The following is an 11,928-nucleotide window of genomic DNA, read 5'->3' on the forward strand; positions in this document are numbered from 1 at the left end:
AATGATGGGTTTTCTCGAAGTGTGTACTGGAGGACTGTAGGCTGGAGGATGCTCGTGTCACCGAAATCGCTCAAACCTATGTTGGTGGTACGAGATCGCATTCCTTCCTCCAGAGCAATTTTTCAAGCAACTCAAGTGCACAAATGAAGAGTGGTAAAATGAATTCACCTTTTTAAACTCAAAATGGGGCATTGAAGTGGGATTTTTATTCCACTAATTTTTAATCATCTAATCAACTAATTAGTTTGGCAGGGTAGCATTTTGAAATTCCTTATCGGAAAATGAATCGGATCAATTTTGAAAATATCTAAAAATCGGAAAAATCATTAAAAATCTAAAAATTGCGAAAAATTCAAAAATATTGAAAATTTATTCGATTCATCTCTTAAGGGGGCATCCACGCATCGTAATCTATCAATCAACGTTTGGGGTATCATATAGAGACTTATCATCTCAAAATCAAAACTGCATCAAATCTGCATCATATCGAGATATATCATCTCAAATCGAATCAATATCATATCAAAACCGAATTTGCATCAAAATCAAGATTGAATCTATGTCATGTCAAAATCAATATCAACAACATCATCAATCAATTTTTCTTTGAATCGACATGTCGTCACGCATCGCTTCAAAGCAGGGCAAAATGTATACACCTAAAAATGTTTTGAAGATAGTTAATTAAATATGCAAGTATTTAATTAATCCTCTTCCCAATTAATTGAATTCACAAGAAATTTGATTAATTTCTCTATTCATATACTAGTAAATAAATCTACATGATTTATTTATATAGTTCATTTCATATCCCTTTTTGATTAATCAATCTAAATTAATTAATCCTCTCCCCATTTAAAACTAATTCTTCTAGTCCCTAATTAAAATTGACAAACTCAAGTTTGTTGAGATTAATTACCATTTTCCAATTATTTTAATTTCTAAATTCAAATGAGCACATGACTCCTAACTTTTAACCACCTAACCTAACCACCCCCTAACCTAACCCATTTTATCTAACCTTAAGGTTTAAATAACCCTATCCTCATGCACATCCTAACCTCTTTTATCCTAACCTCTTATGGGTTGGATATTCTCCCCTTGAGACACATGACACTTTTGCCGCATGTCTCCTCCCTTGGACACTTGCCCTCTCATGAGTGAGGTTCCTTGACACTTGTCACCATAGAAATGACAAGTGTCCCTTCCTCCAACCTCTTCTCCAACTTCCTCAATCTTGGCCCTTGATATCTTTAGATCAAATCTGGACCGTCGATTCCCGCCACCTCAACTTTGGCCTTGGAATTCCTATAAATACCCCTCATTTTGGAGCAATAAAGATCCCTTGCATTCTTAGTTTTTGCATTGTTATTATAGGCATTTTACATCATATCATCTAGCATTAATTGTTAATTAGATTAATCATAGTTAATTTTCATATTAATCTAGTTTCATTTTATCAATCATGTAGCTTGAATAGATCATTCTAGCTAAACCATTCATCAATCATCATGCATTTCATACAATTTACACAATCGATCATGAAGTAGCTACTCAACTCTTGAGTTGCCACTTTGAAGGTCATTGCTCCACTGAGAGCCAACAATTCTTCAACCTTCAAGGTCCTCAAGATAGAGGAAGATGGGACATTTTCTAGCTCCAAAGTTTGACTAATGGAGATTTGGAGAGAGATGGAGTGAATGTGGATTGCTCTCCTTGTGCTCAACAAGATAGGTTGGATCAATATTTGAATTGGATTGTGATAGATAGATGAGGATTTGGATTAGAAGAGGATGAGAGAAGAAATAGGCAGCATGACAATGCATGAGAAGTGGATTATTTGTGAGGAGAATAGACTCCAATTTATAGATTGGAGGAGGCCAATGGAAGGCCAAGATTGATTTGATCATGAAGGGTTGAGATTGATTTTAGATAAAAGGCATGGATCAAGGGTGCCTTGGGAAAATAAATAGGAATATAAAATTCCTTGGGAAAAGGGGGGAGAAATTTGAATTTCAAATGTGAGGAATTAAAAATTCCAAAATAAGGATGCATTGAGGGATTCAAATAAATTTGAATTTCTTTGAGAGACTCAATGTTGATGTGACATGAGTGGGAATTAAAAATTGGAGAATAATGATAAGTATGATTATGAGAGATTCTAGGAGGATTAATTAGGTTGAGTGAGATTAGGAAAAGTGATTTGTAGGAATCACATGACTAGGTTAATTAATTAGAATTAATTAACTTAGTGGGTTTAGATGAAATAATTATTGGAGGGAACTTTAGAAGAATAGGGGAATAATTTATTTATTTGATAAATTAATTATTGGACAATAGTGATAGGATTAATTAAATTAGATTTAATTGTTTTTGAGAGGAATAAGGATAACACAATTAAGTCAATTAATTATGTTGATAGGCTTAAATTAATTAAATATTAATTTTAGGTGTCTACACTATCATATGCTTTATCAAAGTCCAATCTAACGAGGAGGCAATTTCGGCCAGTTTGTTGGGCCACCTCTTTATCTTTGTGAGAGATATAATTCTCAAGGTGATTATTTTTTATTTGATTTGTGATTTCAAATGAAATAGACTCTAAGAATAATATCTTTAAGTGCATTTTATGTGGATTTTTAAAAAATAGTTATGTTATTTCATACACACTTTCATTTCTATTTAACCAAATTAATTGTATACAAAAAAATTATAACACAATCAACACATATTTAAAAAAATTAAAACTATTAAATAACTCACATAAACAAAAACAAATAACTTATATATATATTTCTCAGGTAAAATTATGTGGATAAGCTATTTGAAAAAGGGTGGATGAATTTGAGGGATCTTTTTATATTAGAAAAAAAAATGAAAATGTATTTTAAATTGAAATAAAATAACGCTCAAGTAAATTAGCAAATCTATCTTTAAAAAAAATAGAAGATGTGAGATATTATGTTAGAGGTGCCTATGTTTTTTATTAAATTTATGATTTAAGTGGAATAAGCAACTTATGAATAAATCTCTCTATGTTTTTGCATAGAATTTATAAAGATAGTTAAGTTTGTTAAAATACACATACAAGCATTTAGTGGTGGAAAAATCCCCACAACAAAACTCAAATTGAATTTTCTATAAGGAAAAAAAGAAATCATTTTGCAAGGCATATAAAATAGCTTGTATAACAATTAATATTTATTTTAGCTATTTTTTATAAAATATAGAAATTATGATTTTTAGTTGATGTATTTATAATTGTTATAGATTAATTATATATTCTTTTTTATTATATTTTTCACATAGGTTATATAGTTATATACAATTTTATATATAAATATACAATTACATGTGTTTACAATTATATTTAAGCTATTTTTTTGAACTCATTTTTAAGAAAATCTAGTTTAATCACATTTATTTATAATTTTGAAATTTACATATAGTATATTTATAATGGTTATATTTATAATTTTTTATATTCTTTAGTTATTTTCTTACATATTTTAATGTAGTTAGATAATTGTGAAATGTATCTACATAGGTCTACGTACTTATGTACAATTCTACGTGTAAATATACATAGATACATGTAAATATACATAGATAAATATAATTATATAATAATTTCTTTAAATATGTTTTGAAATTACTTGAAACTACACTTATTTGTTATTATAATATTTATACATGATATATTTATTATATTTATATCTACTGTTGTTGTATTTTTTACATGATAAATGGATATGCACACATGCACATGTGTATGTATATGTGTACACATGTATGTATGTATGTATGCATATATGTATGAATGTATATATATGTATATATGCATATATGTATGCATACATATGTATGTGTCTATATGTATTTACGTGTATAATAATGGGGCAACTCCCTATATTGATTAGAAAGAAAATTACAAGATTTCAAGATAAATGCACATAAATCCCTCTACAAATTCATGAATCCTAACTAACTTTGATGGAGAGAAGAAGTCATCAAGTTGAATTATGAAGCTCTCAAGAGACTCCAATGATCTTTGCTACAACACTTCACAAAAGAGAAGGAAAGCCTTTCCAACGAGCAACTTTCAGTTCACATTCTCTTAATCGAAGATACCAACAATAAATCTCGTGTGAGGGTCACATGGATGGAGTTAATGACCACTTTGAAAACATCAAAATTGGCACTAGAGATAAGCTTGTGGGCAAAGGTAGCCCCCTAGGTCAACCTTATAGACTTGACACAAGACACACATTTGGAGTTCTTTAGTTACAACTTCAAACTTGGTCACGTTGTTGGTAGCAATTCCAACATTTGTGGATAGTGTCGAAACAAGAGAACCTTTTTCATTCCTAATAATACAACCAACATTGAATTTGCCTAGATTGTTGGCAAGAGACACTGCATGTATGTTGAGATGTTGTCATTGATGGCAACTCATATTAGTTTTGGCATCCCCAATTCATGTTTTCATTATTCTGGAAGATTGATTGAAGATTGTTCAAGTATTGGTGAGGTTCGGTGAGTAGAATAGTATATACGATAGAGTGTACAATGTTTTGGTTGGCGGATTATTTTGGTTAAGTATTTTGCTTTGCGGATCTGGGAGATGTATCGTGGATATGCAATTTACCTTATTCCAAGTTTGTGGCCTTTGGTGTTAAGTTTTGTGTTGGTTGGTAAGGTCCGGTAGATTGGTTTTTGGTAAAGACAATGGTTATCAGTGGTAACATATGAAAATGCATTATGCGGATCTTGTGGATCAATTTTGGTGAGTGTTTATGTGTTCGAGGTTGATGAGATGACATGTGAAAAGTGTGTGGACATTTTGTTTTGGTTTGTATGGTTGTTTTGGATTGGATTGAGCTAACTTGTGTACAAGTTTCATGTTTTGTGATGTGTTCTTGAAGCCGACATGGTGGTGACCTAAATTGGTGATGCAGATATATAAGATAGGTTTATTTGATCATTTTGGAGATTGATGGTTATGTGTGAATCGTGTATGAGCAATTGTGCGCAATTTCATGTGCGCATGGTGAATATTTGAGCTTTGGTATGATGCATAATATCAAAATAGAGCAGTTCTACAGAGTTGAGTAAGATACAATATTTTGTGCTTAACCAGAACCATTCTAGGCATTTGCAGATGCTATTTCATAGTTTACTTTTATGTATGTTACCTTTGTAACACTTTTGTAAGGTAGTGTGCCTTTCGGGGTTGTAGCCTTGTTTGTAATTTGAGTAGTGAGCTCTAGGCAATGTGCCTGAATGCATGTGCATTCTTATGTAACATCTACACATACCTTTAACACAATATCATTTTACTATGGGTAGGATCCCACTGTGGTTTTTCCCTTGACTAATTTTTCCATGTGAAAAATCTTGGTGTTATGGTGTTGTTGATCTTTGCTTTGTGTTTCTACACTTTACTTTTCTTAATTTGCATTAAGTGGATTAAAGGACAAATTAATAAAATCAAAAGTTGCAAAAAATTGATTTACCCCCCCCCCCCCTCCCCCTCTTAGTCTTCCTTGATTCCAGCATAGGTTTCCTTTGGGCACCCCATCAAATGTAAGTTTAAGTCTTTTGCTAGGAGGGCTAACCACTTTGTTGTCTTTCGCTTGCTAAAGTTGTCATTCCTAGATGACAAGTCCTTGGGGACATAAAGCTCTAGATAAATTTTATGTAACTCATTATCCCATAAGGATAAAATGTATCCCACTTTAGCATGAGTCTTGGCATTAATAAATCTATAAATTCCACTCTCAATTTTACATATCATCTAGTCCATCCTAGCTTCTCAAAAATTATAAAAGTTTTGTGTATTCCACTCTTTTCAAATGTGCCACACCACCATTATGTGTACTACCACCCAAATGCCTCCCCATAGGGCCTTACTAATATGTACACAAATATAACAAAGAGGGGGTGAATCAATGTATTTTATTTAGTTTCAAGAACTTATTACAATATTAATGACATTAGCACACTTTACAATAAGAACAAAAATACTATGCAAAAATAAGCACATAAACAAATGAGAACACTAGAATTAAATGGAAATCTAGAAGGGAAAAACAAAAACAAGAATAGCTTCTTGGCTCTACTACCCAAATCAACCCCACAATATAATGATCAACTCGTGATGATTTCACAGACACCAACCCACAAGAATTTCAACCTGAGGAGGAGACACTAATCCCCAAACTAATTTTCAAGCACCAACCTACAAGAGACATCAATCCTCTAAAACAAAGAGTTGAGCACCAACTCTTGGATTATGAGGCACTAACCTCAAATACAAATAAGATGTAAAAAATACAAAAGATATGCTAGGAAAATATTTTAAACTCGACATTCATCATTTGTCTAATCTAATCTACTTCATAACACTCTCATAGTGTGTTTAAGATATGCATTTTAGCTCACATATTTCACAATGTATATTCACCACCTTTTCTTCATTGAATTTAATTCTTACACATCCAACTTTAGAATGGAACTAATTGACGTTTTATATGCATTCCAATATTGTTTACATCTTTATGTCATCCTAGGATCTAATTTCAATGTTTGCATGTAGGCAAAGGAGAAATTCCTTAAATCAAACATCTAATTGAACTGGTCTTAAGTCCAATGTGATACATTAGAACTAGGAGCATGCTATGCATTTCCCTTGATACAAACTCAAATGGTCCCAAACTACCTTCATACACTTGACAATTGTCTAATGAATTCAACTGGAAATTCTCTAATTGATGGTTCAAATTTATTTCCCTCTAAGATCAATGATTGCACTAGATATAAGAAAATAAAAAGAACTTAGTAATAAGATATAATGATCTTTTCAACCATAATGACCATATAATTATAATTTACTCCATTCTCCAAAAAAATCAATGCTCAACAAAAAAAATGGAAATCCTTGGAAGGACCCACTTGGCTATTATGTCATCTATATAAGTTACTTGAATGCGACCACATTACCTTAGGACCTACCATTGAAAGGGGGCCATTATTCTTGACTAAATATACCTCCTTGTTTAGATTTAATGTTTTTATAGAATATTTCCATATTAGATGTATTTATGTAGATGGCATATTCCTTTATAATTAATCAAAAGATAAATGTTTGGTTAATATTAATGCAACATAGATTTATAAAAAATGATAGTAAATTAAACCAATAAGAAAATCTAACATAACACTCAAACAAATTGTAATTGCCATATAAAGTGAATGATTAAACAACATAATAAATAGATGATACTTAATTTTTTTTTAATCTCCATTTCAAATCCATTTTAATGATTACCAACATGTAATACCAAACCACCAATAATATAGGCATATATAGGGAAAAGGGAAAATTTTATAAATCAAAGACAATGGTTGACAGAAACAATGATGATATCTATAAACAAATTATAATATGTTGATGATCAATAGGATCCACATGTGGGTTGTCTTTATCAAAAAGGTGTATATCATCATGTGTTAAATAGAGAAGTTGATGAGATTTGTCAAGGGTCCTTCATATATATGTGAGGTACATAATCATCATCTTGAGAAGATATAAAATTATAACTATGTTTATTAGTGAACATATCATTGATAGATTGCTAGACACAAGATGGAGATGAAATAGCAACTTCAAATGAAGGTGAAATTTTTTATTTTGTAAAAGCATAACACAAGTGATGGAAGAAGTCCAATTGTCATAAATCTCAACTATAGGGTATTAATCATAGATAGGCAATCCCAAGTCAGCAAGTATATCTTTAAACATGAAAGAAGGTACATCATCATATGCAAGTGAAGATTAAACATGTGTATCATATTGGACACAAAAAAACTGGGTTCCTTGAGCAAGAGTGGATCAAGAGAGCTACGTGTGGGAAAACTATATGAGGTATGTGAATGATATACTCACTAGGCATAAGGTATTGCTTATCTATTGATGAAATGCCTCAAAATTGTATTAAATATATTAATTATTTGTGTAGTATCAAGTCTATATGTTTAGGTGAATACCATAGATGCATATTCAGTTTTACATCCAAATTTGCCAATAGATAATATGGAATATTTATATGTTGTTTACTTGATGAAATCTTCAACTACTCTACTATTTTGAATATCAAAGGGGTTGTGATATATAGACATACCTAGAAGGGTTTTCATTATGTTTCTCTTGGAAATGTGTGTACAATATTAAAAAGAACACTATTAAGTAGATCTATATTCCTTTTATTTCACAAATTGAAATGTTATAATCTAAATATAATATGCAAATGAAAATCAAAATATGAATAGGTGTGGACTGAATGTAATTGAATGTTAAAAATAGTATCACATAAAATCAAATAATACAAAATATTCACTTAGTTGGCTCAAGGTGACAAATTTAAGGAGAGTATGAACCAAAATTTAATTTTGAATTTTTGAAATGCAACAACCAAGGTTGCAACTACAAGGTTAACCCCTCTACTATTAAAATGACCCCATATGAACAAATAGCAAAAAATGGATGAATAGTGGCATTGACTCCTTGATTGCCAAAAAAAACACTACAAGGACAAACAATCTAATTTAGATGAATAGCAACAATATCTACTTATTTATTAGAGTAAATGTATAAAATATCCAAATAAATTGAAGGCTAAATATGTGAGAATAAATTGTATCAAGCTATATCATAAAGATCAATTGAAGACTAAATATGTGAGAATAAATTGTATCAAGCTATATCATAAAGATAAATTGAAGGCTAAAGATGTGAGAATATACATGCATATAAGAATAATTGAAAGATAGATGCAATGTATAAGCATGTGAGAATACATATGCATATAAAAGTAAATAAAACCACAATGTATAAACATGTGAGAATACATATGCATTAATTCTTAAAGTAAATAAAACCAACCAATGAAAGATATAAATACAATGTATAAATATGTGAAAATATTTATGTATATAAGAATCAATGAATGTTATAAATATAATGTATAAACATGTGAAAATACATATGTTATAAGAATTAATAAAATTATAAATACAATGTATAATTTTATATATATATAGTATTTAATCACAGATTTTATCAAAGTACATAAAAAAGACAGTTATATAAATTTGGACGTGTCTATTCTGGCTCCAAAATGATAGTACGGATTGACTAACACGCGTGTTAGTGATGCATTTTACACCATCGATTTTGCCATAAATGATTGCGATTGACTAACACGTCGCTATCACGTTGTATGAAAGGTCTGTTTTGGAGCCAGAATAGCTTCGGCCTATAAATTTCACCATTATAATCATTCTCAATTCTTCGACTGAAAGATCTTTTATGACTCCCTTCCTTATTGAGAGGATAACACCAAAATTTGATTTCGAGATTGTTAATTTCTATAGCCCAGCAACAATTAATTGCTCGACAAACATCACAGAAAATAAACCATCTAATTTGTAACAATTAATACTCTGGATTATTTAACTAAATGAACAGTGGAAGCAAATTCAAAAGAAACCAAACACATAAACACAGATAACACTGATATACCCAGGAAACCCCAATGGAGAGAAAACCGTGCAAATGTTGAATCTTCTATTATTCTTCAAGAGCAAACTTTCCTTTGAGAAATCGCTTCTCGAATCTTCCAATCTCAGAAGAATCTCATACTAGTTGCTACAACGATCTTACATGTATTGCATTCTTGATGAAAACATCAACTATGCAAGATAAGTGAAACTTTCCTCACACAACACATCTTAAGAGAAACATTCCTTACATGACTCGGGAAAGAAACTAAATCCTTCCATGCCATGCAAACTGGAAGTTTCCTTACATGACACATGAGAAAGGAAACTTGTCTTACACAACTAAGACTATCCACACATAAAACTGTTCTTGAAAATAACCTCACAACTTTAAGAATCATTCTAAATACAAAATAGAAAATATACTCTTGCTGAACATCCAACACCAGCTGCACTTAAGCAACTTCCACAATCACACCTTTGAAACTACATAAAACTATAAGATACACAAAAACGTCAATTTACTTGCTCAGAAAAACCAAATCAGTGATGTAGTGGAAAGATTCTTTGAAAAAAATCTGTTTCACAGTTTTCCAGGCTACTCTTTTCTTATAAAGACAGTCATTTCTCGGTAGAGAAAATTTAGATTAAAAATCAATTGTCCAATTTTATTAACTAAGATTTATTCAATTATTTATTTAAAATTGCGCTCATGGCAGCTCTGAGACCTGCAGTGCAGAGGGTAAATTAAGATTTGATTTCGTCCAACACCTTTTTCCAGGCAGGGCGAGAGGAAATACGTTCCCACCACGCATTCACATTAGTGCGAGAGGTAATGAGATCTCCCTTGTCGGCCACATTCACCAGACAATTTATCTGCGAAAGATGTGAAAGATCTGCAACGCTGAAGAAATCCCCGGCCAGATACTTGCTCTTGGACAGCCTCTCTTCATAAACATCCAACACTTTGCCCAGCTTCTCCACATTTGTGTCCAAAATGGCCTGGTCCGTCTTTCCCCCAAACATGGGGGCGTACACGATCTGCACAATAATGGGGGAGCAGGGCGGACTGAATGTCTGCGATTCAACTTGACACCACTGCTCCACCACCGCCCGCTCGCTCAAGGTTTTCCCCATCAGATTGCTGCCCTGCCCCTCGTATTTCTCCGCCAGGTATTTTATGATGGCTCTCGACTCTGCCCCAAAAATAAACAAAATAAAACCCTAAAACTGCATAATTTGACAAAACAGTAGATCAGAGTTAGATTTATACCGAATAATGTGAAATCGTTGTCTTTAATGGCGGGCACTTGTCCAAACGGCTGCATGAGCGGATCAAATGGTGAGAAATGGGAACATATGAAACAGAGAAAGGAAGTGGATTTCTGTAAATTTGCTTACATTAAGGGCGAGGAAAGGAGGTTGTTTGTGAGCTCCTGTTGAGAAATCCACAGAGATGAACTCATAATCGATCTCCTTATCATGAAAACAAGCCATGACATTGGTGGTGAAGAGCGATCGGTGATTCCCGTGCAATTGGATTGTTGCCATTGCAATTGCAATTGGCGATCTGAACAGAGCAGGTTCTCAGCAGAGACTAGTGAGGGAAGTGTGTTGTTTAACTCGAATTAGGCAAACTTTGATGTAGATGTATAAACCAGCAAAAGGTGAGCCTGCAAAATTGTCAGTGTCAGCTATTGGTAAGAGGTTCAGGGAGAAAAAAATATTAACTGCTCACGAATCCTGTCCAGTCAAGCATTTCTCATGGTCGCTAAAACAAAACTTCAACCTCCATTTTGTATTATGAGATTTAATTTTGCATTTATTTGTTTTGAGTGAGTTTGATTTTTTTCTTTTCTTTCCTTAAAGTTTTTCTTTATATTTAGTTAGTTATTTTTATTTTTATTTTTCACTTTAAGGCAATCAAGGAGTTATTTACGATTTTTTATTTTATTTTCAAATATTTATTCATTATTTTTTAAGTTGGAGAATTGTTTAGTTATTTTGTTACGTATTTATTTTTCAAAAGACAAATTGATTTCTTACAAATTTATTGGTAAGTGAATAAAGGAAAACCTAAAAGTTTCATTTCAAAATAAAATAAATTTATTATCAGATGGTATTTTCATTATCAAAGTTAAAATGTATATATTGAAATATCTGATAAATAAAATAAAAAATTCTTAATGTTTTATTTGTTCATATCTCTAATGCTTTTAAATACAAATATTTAAGATATCTATAATGGTTTAACATCATATATGTTCTAACTAAAATAAATTATCAAACCTTAACAAACTAAAGAAGTCCTCTATTTATTTTAACAAAGATTCATGTTGAAAATGAATTCCATTTCTCTTAGCATAT

At 31.5% G+C, this 11,928-nt stretch overlaps 1 protein-coding gene across 1 annotated transcript; it reads right to left on the bottom strand.

Moving 5' to 3' along the window:
* Positions 1-9,730: 9,730 nt before the first annotated feature.
* Positions 9,731-11,338, bottom strand: LOC131044530 (glutathione S-transferase F10). Its single transcript, XM_057977877.2, has 3 exons — positions 10,963-11,338; positions 10,835-10,883; positions 9,731-10,757 (listed from the first exon to the last, which is right to left on the bottom strand). The coding sequence occupies exons 1-3, from the start codon at positions 11,110-11,112 to the stop codon at positions 10,309-10,311; spliced, it is 648 nt and encodes a 215-aa protein (XP_057833860.2). The 5' UTR covers positions 11,113-11,338; the 3' UTR covers positions 9,731-10,308.
* Between the last annotated feature and the right edge of the window lie 590 nt (positions 11,339-11,928).

Source organism: Cryptomeria japonica, chromosome 9 (assembly GCF_030272615.1).
Source record: "Cryptomeria japonica chromosome 9, Sugi_1.0, whole genome shotgun sequence".
In the NCBI taxonomy this organism is placed as follows: Eukaryota; Viridiplantae; Streptophyta; class Pinopsida; order Cupressales; family Cupressaceae; genus Cryptomeria; species Cryptomeria japonica.

Coding starts and splice junctions, on each gene's coding strand:
- LOC131044530 (XM_057977877.2), bottom strand. CDS start 11,112: ATGGCAACAATCCAATTGCACGGGAATCACCGATCGCTCTTCACCACC. Junction 10,884..10,962: donor CTCCTTTCCTCGCCCTTAAT/GTAAGCAAATTT, acceptor CCGCTCATGCAG/CCGTTTGGACAAGTGCCCGC. Junction 10,758..10,834: donor CAACGATTTCACATTATTCG/GTATAAATCTAA, acceptor TTTTTGGGGCAG/AGTCGAGAGCCATCATAAAA.